Source organism: Pseudonaja textilis, chromosome 2 (assembly GCF_049901715.1).
Source record: "Pseudonaja textilis isolate UNSWEBS1 chromosome 2, rPseTex1.2, whole genome shotgun sequence".
Classification (NCBI taxonomy): Eukaryota; Metazoa; Chordata; class Lepidosauria; order Squamata; family Elapidae; genus Pseudonaja; species Pseudonaja textilis.
Window position 1 is genome coordinate 97,811,947 of NC_141991.1, and position 21,398 is coordinate 97,833,344.

Sequence of the window (21,398 nt, forward strand, 5' to 3'; positions counted from 1 at the left end):
GTAACAGTTTAAGTTTTATTCTCATTTTCTTCCCCTGCCATATATATTTTAACACTATTTTATTTAGATCTTCAAAAAATTCTTTTCCTAGTCTAATTGGAATTTCTGGAATAAATATAAGATTCTAGGCAATGCATTCATCTTAATTGTAGATATTCTCCCAATCAATGATAATTGTAAATTTTCCCATTTTATCAAATCTGTTGCAATCTGTTGTTTGAGTTTAAGATAATTATCTTCCTTAAGTGTGCTACATTTTGGTATTACATGTATCCCTAAATACTTAATCTCATTTGTGACCTGGAACCCCAAAACTTCCTCCAATTCTTTCTTTCGTCTTGCTAATATATTCTTTGTTAAGATCTTTGTTTTATCTTTATTTATTTTCAAACCTGCTATTTTCCTGTACTCTTCTATCTTTTCTATCAGTTTAGGTGCTGACTTCCAATGGATCCTCTAATATGAATACCAGGTCATCTGCAAAAGCTTGCAATTTATACTCTTCTTTTTTAATCTTCATTCCTTTTATTTCTTTTTCTTCTCTAAAGTTCCTATTTAGCACTTCCAGTGTTAACACAAACAACAGAGGCAACAGTGGACAGCCTTGTCTAGTCCTTTTCTTGTATCTATAAAGTCTGTTAACTCTCCATTTATCATAACCTTTGCAGTTTTTTTACAATATATCATTTCTATGCCTTGGGTAAATTTTTTGCCAAAGCCCATTTGGTTCAATTGTAGCAATATAAAACACCAATTCACATTATCAAAGGCTTTTTGTGCATCTAAAAACATCAAAGCCATTTGTTTTTCCGGATATGCCTCATAGTATTCCAGTGTGTCTAAGATTATTCTCATATTGTCTTTAATTTGTCTCTTCGGCAGAAATCCATTTTGATCAGAATGAATAAAATTGTTAAGAATCTTTTCAGTCATTCTGCCACAATTGAAGCAAAAAATTTATAATCTGAGTTTAATAGGGGTATAGGTCTGTAATTTTTAACTTGCTGTGGGTCTGTGTCCTCCTTCAGTATAAGCGTAATATATGCTTCTGACCATGTTTTGGGTATTCTCTTCCTTGTCATAACTTCATTCATAACTTCTAATAAATGCAGATACAATGTTTCCTGAAATGTCTTATAAAATTCCGCAGGCAAAGCATCCAGGCCTGGTGCTTTCCCAATATTTTGATTTTTTTATAGCCCGACATTTCTGTTGTTAAGGGATGCATTTATTAAGTGAGAATTAATCACTAGTTGCTAAGTTAGTATCATGGTTGCTAAGTGAATCTGGCTTCCCCATGGATTTTGCTTGTTGAAAGGTTGCCAAAGATGATCACCTAACCTTGGGACACAGCCACAGTCATAAGTATGAACCAGTTGTCAAGCATCTGAATTTTGATCACATGATTATGGGACTGCTAGAAAGGTCATAAGTGTGAAAAATGGTCACTCATAAATGATTTTTTTTCAGTGGTGGTGTAACTTTGAACAATCACTAAATGAACTGTTGTAAGTCAAGGACTGCCTGTAGTAATTTTTCCATTACTTGAACATTGTGCCAGGAGGAATTAACAAACACCAGCCCCCAAGTGTTGTTCTACTTTCCTCAAAAGTACTTGGGCTTCAACTAGCAGAATATTTGAGTTCCTTCCTAATTTAAGGCAGTCCTGCCCACCCACCCCAGTTAAAATTGAGAGAATTCTTTTAGGGGGAAAAATGATGCTACAATACATAAGGCCCATAGGAGTAGCTTTTTGGATGCCACATTATTCATAATCTCCTAATGTGGAGAAATGCTCTGATATCTGTGAAATCCCCATATCTGTCATCCATTTGGCATTCAAGTCAAAGAGCTGATATTTCCCAGCAACAATAAACTTGCTTGAAGCAATTGGTCAATTTCCAACAAAGTGATGTGAGAGCTTTTAGGTGGAACTTAATAGCCCTGGAAGAGAAGAACTTCAGTCAGGATATACGAGCCAGGGCACCGTGGAATAAGAACATTGACACGTCTTTGGGCAAAAGATTAGCGTGCAATCTAGTGCCCTCCAAGGGTATTTACACCTCTCCGTTCTTTAGTTTTGCAAATTGGAGATGAAGGATGAAGTAGTCTAACATATCTGAACGGGGCCAAATTGCGAATGGCCGGTTTGTGGAATATGATATTCCCTGACTCTATATTCTCTTTTTTTCTTTTCAGGCCTCCTCATTTTTCTTTTCCAATCAGTTCTGGTCCAAAATCAAGGTAAGCTTCTCGGATGAAGAAATTGTTGGAAGCATTAGAAAGCTCATTCAAATCCACTGTCATGAAACAAATTTGCTTTCTCTTGAGTAGGTGTACGAAAATTGGATCGCACAAGTATTGATTACTAAGTAACATCAAGGTAGAGGAGACTCTTAATTCTTTAGATCCAAATACTGGTGGACCTACTCTTGAGTAATGTAAACTATGCTGAAATTCCAAAAGCAAGAGCTATTGTGCAGTCACATTCAAAAAAAAAAAATCAGACCAAGAGATGTTGAAAGCAAAAAAACAGAAGGATCAGGTCTTATAAAAGCATGGTTTTTTTCAAATGAGTTTGTGTGATTATGCACCGTTGGAATTTAGCTTTAGTTTTAGACATTTTAAATGGATATCTGGTGTTTTTTAGTATCACAATGAGCCTAGGCATGACACTTCTTTAAGAGAGAAAAACATGGACTTCAGCATGCAGTTGGGATGGAACTGATTATCTCCATTTAGAGTGACAGGAAAGGAGAAGATGGGGAACCAGAGTGGAAGCTGACTAATGATATATAGATGCATGTCAGGCAGGGGTGGGATTAAAATTTTTAACAACTGGCTTAGATGGCTTGGTGGTCATGTGACTGGATGGACATGGCTTGGTGATCATGTTATTAGCTGGGCGTGGCCAACTCAATATCACTCTCATCAAGGCACGTATCTCCTCGCCTAGCCTCTCATGACTGTGGGGATGCTGCAACAGTCGTAAGTATGAAAAAAGGTCATAAGTCACATTTTTCAGTGCCATTGTAACTTTGAATGGTCACTCCACGCAAGCAAAGTACCAGCAAAGGAGGGGGGAAAAACTCCAGAGAAGTTCCTTAGACAGGAAGTCTAGTCTGCCAAGAATGTAATAAGGGTTAATGGAGAGGCAGTTTCTGTAAGCAACACCAGAATGTTTCCTGCCTGTCTTCCTTACAGGATTAGGCCAGTAATTTCTTCTAACAGCAGGTTCTCCGAACTGCTTAGAATGTTAACAACCGGTTTTAGAGAATAGGTACGAACTGTTAGAATCACACCCCTGATGTCAGGTAAAGTTGATAACTCATGCCCAGAGATGAAGCCTTGGGCAGAAGCAGCAGCACAAATAATAAATTTAGAGGTTATCAAGACTTCTTGGTTAAACTGTAAAAAAGCTTTATAGGACTATCAGTAAAAACAGACGGGACTCTAAATCTGCCTATTCTGCTTTTGCAATACATTCAAAATTGCAACTTCTTGGCTCAAAAGTTTTAATTCTGAAGAGGTTCTCCCTTGTCTTGCCAACATTTAGTTTGCTGTTCACATAGTTAAAGAAATCCAGACATCATCCTGTTTATACACAGGCAATTAATTTCAGAACCCTGCTGTATTCTAAGTACATCCTACATCTTATAAATTAACAATACTTTGTGCAAGTAAGACGTATGTTTGGAATATGCCTAAAATCACTTAGAGATGGGAAGACAGCATAAATCAATATAAAATAATAAGAGCTAAATACAGTTACTCTGTTGCATTTAAGTCTTAATGGTTAATGCAGAAATTGCGACAAAATTGTTGATAGCGAGGGCAGATATTTGCTAGGCTATTTGGAAAAATACTTTTGAAACCAGTTTGCTTTTAAGGGAAGGCTTCGATAAACTTGGATCTCTTTACTCTAGAACTATGAACCGTGTCCTTTCAAATGACTAAGGGATTTTTTTACACACTATAAATTCTACTTCTGTTGCCCAAAAGCACATTTTCAGGATTTGACAGGCATTTTAGGCATTCATGAAGATTTGAATGCCAAAACAATCTATTTATTTCACATTATATAACTCAAGAAAATTGGGGTTATCAGAAAATCCTAAACAACAGAAAAAAATTTATACAGAATTGTGGCTCCTGTCATAATGACTTCTGTCCAAGACTGAGATGAGAAGCAACGGCATGTTCTCATGGGTTGAACTATATTTGAAACCTATTTATGCCAAATAATCATATAGAGGTACTTGGAATGGAATAAAGAGGATGCTATCTACCTTGATGTTTGGGGTGGAGGTGGGGATTGGATCCAGTTTGGGGAATGTGCACTACAGCACAGCCATAGCATAGACTTCTTCTAGCTAATGTTGCTCTTATCTCTATATATTTTAAACAAATTGCAACTATTATAGCAAATCTGGTGTAGGCATTGATGACTATGAGTCAGGACATCAGGTTTGCCTGGGCAATGGTAGGAAATCATTGCAGGCACGGGACATCTTACTATCTATAAGATTTGTTCAAGTAACCAGGGAGGTTGGGTTGGGTGAGTACGGAAAAATAATATTGTTAGGGAGAGCAGCAGCAGCAGCAAAAAATGAAAATAAAATCAAAATGTTGATCTATTGGAATAAGGAAATGGTACCTTAGCTTTAATTTCTAAGATTCCATTTGTCAACTGAAAATAAATGACAAACCTTAAAATACAATACAGGTAGTGCTCGGCTTATGACCCCAATTGTACCCAAAATTTCCATTGCGAAGTGAGACAGTTGTTAAGTGAATCTTTCCCCATTTTATGACCGACCTTGCCACATTTGTTAAGTGAATCTCTGCAGCCATTACGTTAGTAACCCGGTTGTTAAGTGAATCTGGTTTCCCAGATTCTTGGCTTGTCAGAAGGTCACAAAAAATAATCACATGACCCAGGGACACTGCAACTGTCATGCCAGGCAAACATGAGCCAGTTGCCAAGCATCTGAATGTTGACCATGTGTCCATGGGGATGCTACAGGGGTCATAAATGTGGAAAATCAGGCTGCAGTGGTCATAAGTCACCTTTTTCAGTACCATTGTAACTTCAAACAAAGACTACCTGTAATCAGTTTCTTGTTTCAACATTTGGAAAAGCACTGCATGAAAAGAAAAATGGAACAATATTTCCCCATCACAGCTATCCTACAGGCCATCATGGATGCATCCTGAATTGATCAGCAACTACATACTGATGGGAAAATTTTCATCCAAATTTCTTCCGGTTGACTCTGCAGTCTACATGATTTCAGCATCAAGGCACACTCCCCCCCCACTTTCTCTTTTCCTCTCTACAGATTGGCCATTTAAAAAAAACCTTTGAAAATAATCTTATCCCCCCCGCCCCCATGTTCTTCTGTTCTTCTTATAGTTGACAATAAATGTCGAAACATCTGTGGAGAAAATGCTTTCTGTAAGAATGTCTCTGGGAATTACAGCTGCTCTTGCGAAAGAGGATTTTGGACAGAATCAAATCAAATGAAAACTTTCCTGAATTCCAGTGTAGATAAATGTACAGGTGAGTTGCCTGCCTTTCTTTAAACATGGCAAATATGCTTCCTTTATATGCTTACAGCACAGAAACAAATTGAGTTACTACATGTATTAAACCAATTAACTCTCTGAAAGCCTGTTTATTAATGTTTATTTCTGACCATAAGTGACTCCTTGAGGTCTTGCAATAGATATCTCCATATTTAGGAAACAATTTGACCCCTGGGCTTTTGCTTTGCTGAGGTTTGCACTCCAAAGGGTAGATAAAGCTAGGAGAAAATCTAAATTTGATTTAATTGAAATGGATTAGAACTAAATTAATTGGTGTATACTGATGTAATGTCCTGTGTGTCTACTGATTAATTGTATTCCCTTTTAAAAATTACAATTGGATGGAAATACAATTTGAGAATCTGTCCGAAATATTAGTTATTACTAAAGAAAGACTCTAGTTTGGAAGACTCATGATATAGCATGGCCTAGAGCATGGATGTGTTCTAACTAATGCCTTTCCTTCCCTCTGTATATTCTAAAAAGGTTGCCAGAACTACTCACCAAAAGAAAATGGTACATGTAAGAACGGATATCAGAAGTGCACAGCTGATAGTAACAAATGTTGTGGTAATTGGACATCTTACTTTCCATAAGGGAGTAGCTAACGTTGCGGGGAGGGGAGCAATGGCAAACTAGCATCATGGTTACAATCTGCAGATTGTTTATATCACCCCATCCACCTTGCTTGTAGTTTTTTGAGACTCTGAGCTGAAGATATTCCATGCACAGGGCAATTAGAAATGGCATTGTTTTTCCTATTGTCTCTCATCAGCTGAGGATTTTGATATGATAGGATGGAAGCAAAAACAGTGCTTTAGAATATGGAGATGGTACCTTAACTTTGGTCTTTAACACTCAACCTTAAAATAGGGACTGGCCAATGTTAGTTTTGCCTAGTCAGAAAAACTCTACATAATCCAAACATTTCACAATTTAATAACACTGTACAAAGTAACTTGGAGAGGGGGGGAGGGGGGGGGGGGGGGGGGGGAGTGGGGGGGGGGGGAAAATATTTGTTTTATTGGAGGGACAACTCGGGGCGTGGTTGTTTATTCAAAATAAAAAAAAAAATAAACAAATTGTACTATAATTGGAATAGCTGTTGGGATGTAAAAGTAGTAGCTCTGCTGCTTTTGCAACCCTGATATACCAAGTACAGATAATCCTCGAGTTATGACAGTTCACTTAGTCAGAGTTTGAAGTTGCAACATAGCCTACCCCAAGTACTTATGACACAGTCTCAAGGTTATGAATGTTGCAGCACCATATCAGTTGTTCAGCCTTACGAATGAGCGCAGGGAACTGCAACCATTTACCATGCCTGTTCCCCCTACCCATCTGCCGTGTGTGCCTGTGGAGGCTTAAGTTGCAAAGATCTAGTAAGCTGTCTCCTCTCTGCTGTGGTTTCTTTCCCTGTTCGTTGTTTCAAGCCTTCGGTGCATTCGCAGAGAACAGAGGCCTAAAGTGCTGCAGGATCATTAGTGCAAGATCTCATGCTACTGATCTCATGTGATCTCGCACTACTTTAGGCCTCTATGAATGAGATCTGTGGCAAAAAGCTTTGAAACAGAGGGAAGACTTTGGTGCTTCAGGCCTTCCCTCTGTTTGCCCTTTCCTTGTCAAAGCCTGCAGGGAGATTGTGTCTCTATAGGCTCCAATTGTCTTTGCAAGAAGCCTTTGCTGGCAAGAACAGAGCCCAGGAGAGGCCGTTGTGACCCTCCCAGGCACTGTTCTTGCTGGCAAAGGCTTCTTGCAAAGCCTTGCCCAAGTGTTTGCAAGCCAATGGGACGTGTTGAGGCGATGCAATTTTTGCTGCCCCAAACCCTCCTGTCAACGTGCAAATGTTTTGCACACTGAGACTGTAAGCTTCTGGAGGCCATGATCCTGTGTAGCAGAGAGGCTGGAAAGGAGACTGTCGGGCTCTGGGTGCTTTCTGACCTGTTTGGAGCCTGACACATCGATGGGGCACGAGGGGTTGCCAACAGCAGGCTGCAGCCACCCAGGAGACCGGGACTAAGCACCGATTACCTGGCGATCCAGTGCTCGTTGATCTGGCATGAAATCCATCGCCGCTGATGTGAAATGCACATACATACACAGCCAGGCTGGATTAATGAAGGCGGCTGCAAGGAATGCATAGGTTGGAATGCATGGGGGAGTACAGAGGTGACAGGATAGCATAGGAGGGAGATAGCCGTGGAATAGGAGATTTTGGGTAGTACAGGGCTATAGAAATGGGGGTGTGAAAAGGAAAGCGATGTGGGGGGAGTGATAAGAGGGGCAGAATAGCGGGAGGATATTAGGAGGGTACACTCTGGGTGGATGCTTGATAACCTAATGATGGATTACAGAAGAGGTTTTTAAAGCTCTGAGAGAAGCTAGCTCTCAGTGCTGGCTTTTCACGGATTGTCCATTCTTGCTGCTGTTAATTCTGAGTTCTCAAAATAAAGCAGAAACATGACTGCATCAAAGTGTGAGTACTGTTTGCTTTGTGAGTAACTGCTCAGGAGTTCAGAGGCAGCTGAGAGAAAGCCAGTGCTCATTGATCTGTGTATGTATTGAGGGAGGTGGTGAAGGATGGCAGAAGGAATGGATCCAAGCTGTTTGAAAGGAGAGGTTGGGGCAGGTGAAGCTGTGGAGATATTGGAAGATGGCTTGGAGCGAGTGGAGGTGGAAGAGGAGAAACCCATCCCAGGTGATACGCAGCAGGTGGTCCGTCCAAAGACTTCAAGAGCTCGCAAAGATATATGCCTTAGTGAACCATTTACCCAAACTGGTCCTGGACCAGGTGGCCTGAATGTGAGGAAAGTGGCTGGGCAGTGCCTGGTAGTGAAACTTTGCAATTCGGGGAAGTGACGGTGCACAAACCTCCTTTATCTTCCACAAAGTGGACAGAACACAAACAAAGTGTAGCGCCCTCAGTAATCACTAGGTCTTCACAAGATAATTGACCCATCACGGCAGGATGGGGGGGAAGCAATTGTGGGGAGTATGAGGTATCTCAGTGCGTTGGGTGGTCTTAATTAGATGGACTGTTCCATCACTAGCCCCCCTCCCATTCCCTTCCCCACCCTGAGATACCTCATGTGCACTTAATGACCTGCAAATTTCAGTAGCAAATGCATGGGCCAAAACAGGGAGTTTTCACATTCATTTTACGCGATTCAGTCCAACAAATCCTCGGGTTACAAATGTAATTGGCAGGCTCCATTACATTTGTAAATCAAGGACTACCTGTGTTATTTTTACATATGCATGTCGGATGTGTACGACAGTTGCATTACATTAGAAAGAAATGGCCACTCTGAAAGAATTTGGTTCTAGGACAGAAAAATGTGTGAAATGAACCACTTGTTAGTGAAAATTTTTGTTATTTGAGACAGATATTTCCAAGAATAACTGATGCCAAGATTAAGGAGAGCATTCTTTTTGGTCCACAGTTCAGGCACATCATCAATGACAGATGATTTAAAGATCTGTTAGTGGGGCCACAGAAAATTGGCTGAAAGGCATTCAAGGATGTTGTTGAGAATTTTCTTGGCAACTACCATTTTCTGTGAAAACATCCACCCCAATAATAAGCTCAACCCTAATTTTTTTTTGGGGGGGTGCCTAATATTACCCCTACCCCAAAAATAAGCCTGGGGGATGGGCATGGCCAGCACGAATGGTGGCATGACGGGGGCAACTTTCCGGTTGCAGCTGCAGCCTGCTGGCTCCTTGGGGCAGTGCAAATACTATTTTTGGCCTTCTCTTTCTGGGCGCACAAGCGCTTCTGCTTGTTGGGCCACTTTCCCAAACTCAAGTCTAAAAGAAAAGACTCGGTCTTATTTTCTGAGAAACACGGTGCGGGCCACTAAATTAAATCCAGCTGGTTGCCAAATTTCTTACAGCATACAAGACCATGAAGATTCATTTTTGTCACTTACTCTTGGACTTCTTTCCCAAAAATCTAGGTGATGATCAGGGTGAATCAGGACATTATTACAATGGAAAAACAGTATTTAGGGCAATTGGAATTCATCAGTTCTGCCTGACTATTGTTGGAAACAGTAGTGAGATGCATCAGACACTGAGTCCAAGTGAATTTAAGCTTGTGCAGCATGTCAGAAGCATTATACGATTAAATACATTATAGTCATTAAAAGACAATTTCATATTTCTCAAAATTACTATGTGATAGCATCATTCTGAAATTATATTTGTGTCCAATTTGAAGGGATCCATATCTATTATAATCACCAAAAGTTTTTCAGGAAGCAAACCCTTTGAAAAAAAATATTATCCAGTGTAATGATTGGGCAACAAGCAAACAGCTCATAATGCAAGAACAACCTTCATATGGCAAATCTTTAATTTCCAATTTGGCAATACATAATATAAAAACAAAAAAGGGATAAGTTTCAAATTTCAAACTTTTTCTCAGTCTGATTCTACAAATTGATTAGATTTCCCTTCCTTTCCTGCCTCTTGAGATAGGTCTTGATTTTTTTAAACCTAGTGAAAAAATCTATTTCTGATGACAAATTATTTCTTTTCCCGAATGGTCTTCTTCTAGTTCATGCTGTCTGTCAACAGAACCACTGTGGAAAATATGGTAGATGTGTGAGAGACTGTGATGGCTTCTTCTGCAGATGCAAACAAGGATTTCACTTACCTAATGGGGGAAGTGAGTTCGAAAGTGCAAATGAAGATAATTGTACAGGTAAGTGCTTTCTGGAGATCTTGTTTATGCATGGCACATGTGCTTACTCCAGGCAATGCACTGATAGCACATAAATAGAAAGCAATGCAGAGGCAGAAGTCTGTAATGTTACCCAGTTCTGGAACTGGAAATGTTATGGCAAACTCTCAATAAACTTGTGTCTTTCCACCCAGCACTGAAAGTTTCTTGCATCTATAGCTAAAGAGAATGAAGTTCACTTGCTGTTTTGCCATCTGTATTTTTTTCAACAATTTTTTGCATGGTTTTAAACATTTGGGATTAGCATGTATTTGTAGCCATGTTACCAAGCTTGTCAGTGTCTCTTTCTGACCATCAGTGACTGCTTGTGATCTGGTAATGGGCCCAACTAATTGGCCACTAAGCTTTTAATCTGCTGTGGATTGTACTTCAAAAAGTATGCAAACTAAGACAAAATCTAAATCTAATTGATCATCAACTAATTAAAGTAAGTGGTATAAATTAACACAATACCTTACAAATTAGCACTGTACTTTGCATTTAACATATTTCCCCCAAAATAAGATCCAACCATAAAAAAAGCCCTAGCATAATTTTTAACCTGTGCCTAATATCAGCCCTATCCCCAAAATAAACCCCAATTAAGATCGTCAGTACCTAATGTGGGCATGGGCATGGCCAGCATGGGGGCTTATTTTAATGCTTTCAATTTACAAATAGAAAACCTGGTTACTAATACTACTCCTTCTCTTTCTTCTTTCTTGGCCTCACTTTTTTTCTTCTCCTTTTCCTTGTCATCTTTTCTCACCTTCTTACTCTCCTCCTCCTCCTCTCCCTCTTTCTCGGCATCTCTGTTGGCAGTCTTGTTGGGCAGGTGCTGCCATTGAATGGATCAGGCAAGGCAGGGGGCGGGGTGGGGATGGCGCCACGCCAGGCCTCTGCGCGCTCTGCCTCTGCAGTCCAATATCATCCTCCAATACTCCTGTAGCTTTGCCCATCAATGCTTATTCGCTTTACTCCTGCAGCGGGAAAGAGACAAGAAACCCACTTGAGGCTCCAAGGCTCTATCCATTGCTGCACCAAAACGCCAACTCGAAGAGAGTGGATTGATTTTTCTGCAGACAGTTTCAGAAGGGTGCGCTGAATCCACTCAGGGCAGTGAATTGTAGTGCTACCACCAAACAGATCAGGCGAGATAAGCGGGGCAGGTGTGGCACCACACCGTGGCTCCTAGATGTTCGGCCCCCACCATCAGCGCTGGAGGATGATATTGGATGGCAGGGACCAAGCACACAGGGGTGCTAGCATGTCACCCCCGCCCCGTCCTGTGCCTTGTCTGAACTGTTCAGTGTTAATGCTGCAGCAATTCATCACCTTGAGTGAATTCAGTGCACCTTCCTGAAACCGTTTGCAGAAAAATCAATTTGCTCTCTTCGAGTTGGCATTTTGAGGCAGCAACGGACAGAGCCTTGGAGCCTCAAGTGGGTTTTTTAGCTCTTTCCCACTGCAGCAGTAAAGAGAACAAGTGTGAACGGGAAAAGCTAAGGAGTGCTGGAGGATGTTGTTGGGGGCGGAGTGGGCAGGGGCTGCCGTGTGGCACCACCCCCACCCTGCCTCCTGCCTCGCCTGATCTATTCAGTGGTAGCACTGCACAACAAGCTTGCCAGCAGAGATGCCAAAGAGGAAGGGCAGGAGAAGGAGGAGAGTAAGAAGGAGAGGAAAGATGACAAGGAAAAGGAGAAGGAAAAAAGCAAGGCTAAGAAAGAAGAGAACAAGGAAAAGTAGTATTAGCAACCAGGTTTTCCATTTTTAAATTAAGAGCATTAAATTAAGCCCACGCGTGTTCACCTCCACCTATGCTGACCATGCCCACCTCCAAGATTGATGGGGTGTGGTAGCAGTGGCGTGGCAGTGGCAGGAAGAGTACCAGCCACTGCCATGGCAACTGACGTTGAAACTGGAGCAGCGGCAAGAGGTGCCCTGCTGGATGCCACTATTGCAAGCATCAGGGCTCTGCATGCACTGCCACCCCAACCGTATCCTTGGCCACCCATTTGGATGGGGCTCATGCAGAGACGGTTGGCCTTGCGGGGCCTGAGTGGGGTCTGCGACTGCAGGAAGAATGGAAAGGGCCCCGCAGGAGGCAGCTATCTCCTTCCTGGCAGGGAAGGCCAGGTGGCTGCCTGTGTGCCTCACTCTGCACTTCACCCCAGAACCATAATCGAAACTTTGACGTCTCTCTGGAAAGGTCAAATGACCCAGTGGGCAGAAGCGTGTGACTTTTTGCCCGTCTCCTTCTGCCTTTCCGTTTCTTTTTCCCAGACAGACCTTTTCTCATACTCCTCCTGCTTTCTCTTTCCTTTTCTCTTACTTTTTCACACAGGAGGTAGTGAAAACATGGGGGCCATCCTGCCCCACCTTGCTTCACCTTATGGCAACAGCACTTGCCCACTGGACGTGCTGTGTAGCCTCCTGTGTGGAAAAAAATAAAGAATTACCTGAAAATAAGCCCTAGGGGTTTTTTTGTAATTAAAATATATATATAAGACCCGGTCTTATTTTGAGGGAAACAGGGGTACTTACTCATTTCCTGTTTTAGTTTTGTTAAAAATTATAATTTGATGGCAATTTATAAAACAGCCAAATGATTTTCATGAGTTTTATCACCCCTTCGGGCCTACGGTGCAGGTGCTCTTATTTTGGAGGTACTCTCCAAACTCTGCTATCTTTTCCTAATGTTTCCCACTGACTTCCTACATGTAGAAGTGTGGATGTCTTGACCTACAAGAGTTACTTTTCAGAATCGACCAAACAAAGCCAAGTGATCCATGGAAATGGGCCTTTCTAGGAGTATATGAAGAAAGGAATCTTTAATACGTTAAATGTAATTGGAGTAAACACAGTGCCAATATTGAGCTAGTAGGCAATCATCTATGCTACTTTTTTTATTTTAACACTACTAAACTGCACATGTGGAGAAAACATCAGAATATTATTTTTTGTGATTGACTCCCAGCAGCTGAATATGTTGGTTTTTTTAACTGCAGCTAAACATGTGTATTTTAAACTTAAAATGAATATTTGCTTGTTCCTTTGCCTTTCCATTTGGGGGAGGGAATAGTTTTAAGTTTGTTGAGAATACTCTAAATTAGGCTTACATATTTTTTTCTTCCCTCATCTTTGGTGGCGGCATGGTTTTAAATTCAGGATCTTTTTATGAAAAGAATGTGTATCTCGCTATCACAGGCAGGAGTATTATCTGTTTCACTCTCTTAGAACTTTATTCCTGCAAAATGAAAACAAGAATGCAATTTCTCCAAAGGGACTTGTTCTCCTTTCCCTTTTCTGCTGTCTTAGTATCCATGGCATCTTTGAATCTAATTAAATAATTGGGACTGAGGATTTACTAAGAATCTCACTAATTATTCATGGCAGAATGACCAGAATGTCATTGCAATACTTAGCATTTGTACTTATCCATTTTGTTTGGGTTTGCAGTGAATGGCATAAAAAGTAGTAGTTGTACGGAAAGGGAATTATAGTCACAGGCTCATTGGCATCATCTCCATGTTTTCACTTTCATTTTATATACCATGCCTGATGATGAGGGAATGGTTTCAGCTTTGCCTATTCTTCATTTCCTTCTTATCTGTTGCTGCCATGACTGGAAATGAGCTTCTGTTTACTTGGAAAATTGAAGTTGCTTGTTTCTCTGGGCAATCTCTATTTCACTCTTTTAAGCAGGAGATTTCTCAGTTACTTAAAATAGTGACATTCAAAATAAATTTATTTGACAGCCCTCAGATCAGGTCCTTTTTGTCGTCTAATTGCAAAAAAAATGTGGTCCGTTCCTTTGACCAGTGCCTGAGCGTAAGGAGAAACTGGATAAAAATGAACAAGCTCAAAATAAGCTCAGACAAGACAGAAGTATTATCGTTTGATGGAAAACCAGACTTTGGGGTTAGGGTTCCTGTATTCTAGACAAATCTGTATTTGTCTAGAATACATGGACACTTTTTAAGCCTCCTTAAAGAGAAATCCACTTTTCAGAGCCCGTTGTTTAATCAAGGAGAAGAGAATTCTGGCTTTCTCCCACTCTACTCCCAAGCTGGGGAATGTACTCACTTAAGAGTAGTTTTCAAGAGTTAAAGACTGTCTTCTTCAACTAGGCCCCTTGGGTTGTAGTAATACCAATTGAAGCTGCTTTTTTAAAAAAACCAAAAACTTCAGATTGTCCCATGGATAGAACGGTATGATCTAAATCAAATGGATAAAGTAGGAGACTGTTTTCTCTGCTCACAATATGGTGCCCCAGCCACAATGCCCATGCAGTTCACCACTTCAGAGTTTTTGTCTCAAGCACATATATTACAGCATGTTGCTTTGCAGAGTTTGCATGGGAAATGGCTTGGCCTTTTGCAGTTATAAACCGTTTTTTCTTTGCTACAACGCGGCTTTCCCAACCTGGGCCTTCTCCACTTTATGTGGACTCAGCTCCTATAATTCTCAGTGGCCATGCTGGATGGGGAATTCCAAGAGCTGAAGTCCATTCTCCTCTGCAGAATACCTGGTTTGGAAGATGCCGGCATAATCGGTTGTGGCATTCTGCCATGTTTTATTTAGCCCTACTTTCTTCTTGCAGACATTGATGAGTGCAAGAGAAATGTTTCCATCTGTGGTCCCAACGGGAGCTGCATTAACACTGAAGGAGATTATCACTGTAAATGCAAGCAAGGATATGGAAAGAGCTTTAAAGATGATAGAAAGCTATGCAGAGGTACAGCCGAATGAGAAGAACACAATTTATATGTTATGCAACCAAAATAATACATTGAAGGGTGGCGAATCACTACTGTAGTTAACTACTTTTGCTGACTGATTTTGAAATGATGATAGAATCAGAGATGGTCAAAATTCACAAGAATGTTACCAATAGAGGAGAATATATGTAGCTAAGGGTTGACATGAGGGGTCCTTGGTGTTCTCTGAGCTTGCTTGTTTTCTTGCTGATGTTTCATTACCCAAACTAGGTAACATCATCAGTGTTCGCTGATGATGCAGTGCACTGATGATGTTACCTAGCTTGGGTGATGAAGCATCTGCAAGAAAATAACCAAGCTCAGAGAGCACCAAGGATCCTGCACATGAAGTTTCCAGATAAAACAGACTGTATGAGAAAAGTATTTACCTTTGAAATAACCATGATTGTGGGCAATTATTTGAAACATTTTTAGAAACTGGTATGTTTGGGGCATGAATTACCACGGAGAGTCAGTTCCTTTCAGTCATATATGTTTGGGGTTTTTATGTGTTATTTACTTCAGAACGTGCTCATGCTAGTTGAAGTCACCAGTGTCTCCCTTTCTGGTAAGATCTTGGCAGGGTCTGGTTTTCTTATATAATTTTTGCCAGCTGGCATCCTCCAGATGTGCTGTGTCTAGAACTCCTAGAATGCCACAGAGTGGCTGGGATTCAAATTGGAGAAGTTACATGGTCACAAGTCTGGAGATCAAATCAGGGAAACTTATTTCTGCTGTCTCTTTTAGTTTTCTGATAGCGTCATTTATTTCCATTCATAGGGTTAACATGGAAAAAAGTTAATTCCTGTTGTTTAGTCAGTAAAAGTTACATTAAATAGCTGAAAATTGTCAAAAGTCATCTTGCTCAATTTTTTTCTAATGGGTAAAAAAGAGTTTGGGAAAGGTCTTTCACGGTGCAAACAAATATATGACAATTATCCATGATGGGTCTCCAACCTTGGCAAATTTAAGCCTGGCAGACTTCAGCTGGCTGGGGAATTCTGGGAGTTGAAGTCCACCAGCATTAAAGTTGCCAAGATTGGAGACCCCTAATCCATGACACACTTTCTGATATACATTGTCCATGCACTGTGCTCCTGTGATCCAAGCAGCTGTACCTAAGGATGAAGGGAATAGTTTCTCAATAGTGTTGAGGAATTAGGAGCATTGTTTCTGATTCCAGGCATAGTGACTTGCCAGCCAATTTCCCCAGAATCAGTGGAGGATAACTGCTCCCTCTGCAATGCTGAAATAAGATGCAATTGCTGATTAAGTTAGTTTGAAATATCCAGAATCCAGTGTGGTGAGAAGATGTCATTGTTTTAGCTTGGGCAGCAAAATATCTTAGTTTAGTCCTGGTTGCCATCTGGTCACAGTCTGGTTGGAAACCACATTCTGTCATTCCATTGAGGAAGAAATGACTATATTTGTGGGGCTTGTCAATTACATGAGAGAAGAGGCTGAGAAAAATCATATTATTTGAAAATTATTTGGTAATCGTATAGATGAGACGTCAAGTTGAGGTATTCCTTGAGACAGTGGAGCAAAGTAACATTTTAGTCACTTTGACTTTCAACACTAATAGTAGCAGATGACCCTTAGCAACCCTTGGCCAATGAAGGCCATGCTTTGTGAAAATTATCTCATTTTTGTTGTCTTATAATTCTCATTATCTTTACCAGTGATTATTGAATATGTTACGTGTGTGTGTGTGTGTGTGTATTCTCAAAAAAGTACAAATTAAAAGATAAACATAAAAAAAAGATTTGAAGAAAGCAAAAGTTCAGAGAAGAAAAAACTGAAGATGCAAGAAAGGAAATTAAAGGAAAAATAGACAATGACTTCTAATTTTTTGGGGTATAGATATAAGTAAACAAATACACCTTATTTCCATAGTCCCATGCAATTCTAATCATCAGATACCAAAATTAACTTTTAATTTCTTTCAGTTTCTTATAAAAAGTCCCAAAGTGGTTTCCAAGTGGAAATAAAATTTGTCAAAGTATTTTCTTTCAGCAAGACTATCAATTTTACTATCTCCACCAATTCTATCAGCTTCACCATCCATTCTTCCATTATAGGTATTTATAAATCCTTCCCCTTTTTAAGCATGTATAAAAATTTCACTGCCAGATAGCATGTAAAAGAACAAAGTTTGTAAGATGTTTCTATTTTTTGTCCATTAAACCCCTAAGAAATGCCTCTGGTTTCAGTTGTACATTCATTTTTAAAATCCTATGCATCAAAATAAATACCTGACCCCCAATATTTTCTAGCTTTGTTACTGCCCACCAAAGATTTAAAAAAATGGCATCTAAATCCTTCCAGCTACAATTTTTGTTGTTTTTAAATTAAACTCTCCTTTGGAAAAATTCAGTAGGTCAGCATAAGTTAACAATTTTGGTTTAACTATCATTACCCGTCTAGAAATGGCTACTTAGGGTGACAACCATAAAGTGATTTTAGGAGACAATTTTGCTATATACCTGGACCAAATTCTCAATGTGGCATGTCAAATGATTTTTGAGCTCTACATTCACCTTAACTTTGGCACACCTTGGCATCCAAATCTTAAATCCTATCTTTCCAATTCCAGGAACCTCCTATTTCTTAAAGTTACTTGGTCTTTTATCTAAAGTGAACAAGAAAATGCAAAATTTAATTTCAAATTTGGGGATTCTAACCCGCTTCCCTTTCTTCAGCATTCTACATAAATTTGTGTTTGATATTCTTTTGTTTTGCTCTGCCAAAGAAATTTAGAATTATCTTCTTGCCATAACTTAAATGGTATATAAATCATCAGGATGGGTATTGTCTGGGATAGAAATAACATTCTTGCTAAAACATTCGCTTTAATCATTGAAACTCTTCCCAAAAATGACACTTGCAGTTTTCCCATGTCAATATATCTTTTCTAATTTCATCAGTTATTTTGAAACAACATACAATTCATATTACTCAAGATCACCCTAACCTTTTCTTCAATTTTAAAATCAGTTTTTTTATCTTGATTTTGTCTAGTCATACTTTTTACCAACCTATTCATTTACCAATCCTAAAATCTGCTACTCTACTAAAATATTTCAATTTTTTTTTCATCAAGAACTCAGTCCCTTTCAGGGGATCTTGTGAAATCAAAAGCAAATCATCTGCAAAGCCTCTCATTGCTCAATGAATAGGTTCTGGATATGTAAGTACGGTTAGTCCTTGACTTATGATTACAATGGAGCCCATTTTTTTTGTGGTTAAGCAAAACATTTGTTATGTGAGTTTTTACAACCTTTCTTGCCACAATTGTCAAGTGAACCACTGAAGGTGTTAAGTTAATAACCTGGTTGTTAAGTGAATCTGATTTTCCCTTTGACTATGCTTGTCAGAAGGTCGCAAAGGGGGAATCGCAGGGGATCCTGGGTCACTGTACCCATCATAAATATGAACCAGTTACCGAGCATCTGAATTTTGATCACGTGACAATGTGGTAATGATTGTAAGTGTGAAAAATGGTCATGAGTCACTTTTTACAGTGCTGTTGTAACTTTGAACGGTCACTAAATGAATTGTATGTTGAGGACTACCTGTAAATCTTTCCTGGCACATTTTAAAATACCTCTACAAAATTGTCAAAACTAAGTGTCCTGTGATTCTAATCTGTTCATCAATATTTGCACATACTGAGGCTTAACAGTTTCACTTCTATACGCAGGAAAATATTTGGAACATAGGACGGACATTGTTGTATGATCATTGAGCAATTTCCTATTGCAAAAAATTTCCTAATCCATGTGAACATGTTGTGTTGGTTGACAGAAGCATGATTAGAATGTCACAGAATACAGAATAAGTCACAGGTGGAATACTCGTAACAAATCTGAGCTCCTTTTTTTGTTTGTTTGGAGTTTTTTCCCTTCTCTTTGTCCTTTTTGCATTATGTTGTTTCACATTAGTTTTATATTCATCTCTCTTTTGTTTTTAACAGATATTAATGAGTGTAATGGAAGTGTTTGTGATGAAACTGCTTTCTGCAGAAACACTGAAGGAAGTTATTTATGTTTGTGCCGGCCAGGATTTTTCCAATATTCCAATACTGTTCAGGAGAATAAAACAAAGATAAAATGCAAAGGTAAATTCGAAAGGAGAAATGGAGCTAAGAAATTAAGGGCAGAAGCAGCCTTTTTAGAGAGATCAACCCCACAATGACTCAGACCACACAGGAGCTTGTTGTCAGGCAACAAGCTAGAGGCAGGGCTGGAACCACTTAGGTAAGTTCCCTTACATAAGAAGGTCCAAGAACTGAGAATAAATAAGATTTATTGAAGAAACTTGGAAGCTATTATCAAAAGCAAAAAAAGAAGCTTTTTTATAAAGGCCAAGTTCAAATCTTCTTTGGCTTAGTTTTTCACCCCACCTTATCTAATAAAGTAGTTGGCCACCTATTTCGTTAAGTCTCTTTTCTTCTGTTTTGCAATGGTCAGCTTTGTTCTTTCATTGCTTTTTTTTTTTACAGACAGCATGAGAAGTGATTTTCATGTTAACTTATATTTCAAGATCATGATGGTCTTAAATTTCAAAAATTGAATACTTATTGTGTTTGCTTTAAAATAGCATTACAATTTGGTTTGCATTTATTATAATAAAATTAAACTCATGCAAGGGAAATATTATTTTAACAAGATACCTTGATTGTCTCAATAAAGGAAAATCCTTTCCTTGCTCAGCTTGTTTTACTGGCTCCCTGCATATAAAAACAATTTGATTCTAGACCTGTTAAGAGTGATCGTTTTCTGTTCAGGCCACATCTAAATAGGCTACCTGGGCGCATTATTTTCTTACAGCTTCCACTGATGGCTCATCTCTGCAGGGGTGACAAGTTTCCACTCCCCTGGAACTCTGGTTTGACAGCTTTATCTTCCAGCCTAAGTGATTGGCAACAATTAGCCCCCCTCTGCTCTTCAGTTCTGGCTCATTAAGGCCGTTCTGGGGTTAGGAGCATTGCTTGCCAGAGCCCAGCAGTTCAGATGGGAAAATCTATGGGGCCAATATGATTTGGACAAGCAGGCTTCACGCAGCTAGACTATCTTAAAATATATCCCAGTGTAGTCCTGGTTAGATATGGATTATCAGACTTAAGCGACTCAGCAAGTCATCATCAGAGAAAAATCTTCCCAAATTGCACAGTTCCCAATCTCATGTTTAAAAATATTTTATGCTGCTCCTAGTATTCAGGCTTTTACATTTTTGGACCAAGAGCCAAAGGTTGGGTCACATTCAGGAAATAAAGCATGCACAAATGTGCAGATGTACCACTCTAGAAAGCTAAAGAATGGTGCCTTTTCCATCCCTTCCAACCTTTGGGCCTTTGTACACAGAACAACCATTTTCTTATTCCTTTTTCGCTTCTGTCATGGGGTTTCTGTGCCCTTCTAGTTCATTGGATTAAATGTTGGTGGACAGCTTCTACCCTTGATTGGCATGGTGACTGTTCAGCCTCTTTTGTGTGTGTGTGTGTGGATAGCCTTGTGACACTGTTAAGAGGACCAACATAATAAAAAGCATTTAATATGGGGAAAGTGCCATGCATAGTTTCTCTTTAGTTGAATTAGGCCAAAGCAAGATCACTGCACCCTGAGACTTGGTCCTGTTCATTTCCAGAATAGATAGAGCTAAAGTGTGATCTGGTCAAAACAGAGTATAACTTAACATGCTTAGGAAAAGTAAAATGAAGAGATTTTTAGAAATGAAAAATTATATTTTTCTATAAATTGTTTGTTCTGTCCTCAGAATTCAACGTTCCCTTACCTTCATGGAATAACTGTTCAGATAAACAGGTGAGTCCTAAACGCTTAGACCTTGAAGTCAGGATTAAATTTTGTGATGTGTGTAGAATAATCCTAAATTTTCCTTTGGGGGAAGATATTGTGTAAGTGCTGCTCCACTGACAAAGAGGAGGTTGTCTGTGTACCCCGGAGGCTCTCAGTTATGTGAGAACATCCCTGTTCCACCTATGGAGTTCCTGCTTGTGGAGGGAGGCACAAAAATGCAGCATGAGGTGTGAGGTCGCCTATGGACTTAGGTTTGCAGGTTACATATTCCTTTCATTCCCTTTGGCCTCATTAGCTGGATCACACTCATTAGCTGGGTCTATAAGGCGTTCTCATTGGAGATGGCTTGAATTCCTTCTCACTATAATTCATGTGAAGAGGCACAGGAGAAAAGAAGCATCTGTTTCACCTAGTAAGCCACCACATCTCCACCATGGATCTCCAGGCTTAAGTTTGCTTTCTAAATTGGCAAATCATTGCCTCCTGAGCAGCTGTCTAATGGCT

The 21,398-nt window shown here is 39.7% G+C and overlaps 1 protein-coding gene across 4 annotated transcripts in view; it reads left to right on the plus strand.

Annotated features, from left to right (window-relative positions):
• Window positions 1-21,398, plus strand: part of ADGRE5 (adhesion G protein-coupled receptor E5) — a 54,714-nt gene that overhangs the window by 20,040 nt on the left and 13,276 nt on the right. The window contains exons 2-8 of one of the 4 annotated variants that reach the window (XM_026696267.2): window positions 2,200-2,244; window positions 5,417-5,563; window positions 6,076-6,159; window positions 10,151-10,297; window positions 14,919-15,053; window positions 19,052-19,195; window positions 20,854-20,900. In XM_026696267.2, coding sequence (XP_026552052.2) covers window positions 2,200-2,244; window positions 5,417-5,563; window positions 6,076-6,159; window positions 10,151-10,297; window positions 14,919-15,053; window positions 19,052-19,195; window positions 20,854-20,900 — 749 coding nt within the window. The remainder of the gene's footprint in view (window positions 1-2,199; window positions 2,245-5,416; window positions 5,564-6,075; window positions 6,160-10,150; window positions 10,298-14,918; window positions 15,054-19,051; window positions 19,196-20,853; window positions 20,901-21,398) is intronic. The other 3 variants (XM_087924651.1, XM_087924650.1, XM_087924652.1) reach the window with 3 other exon arrangements.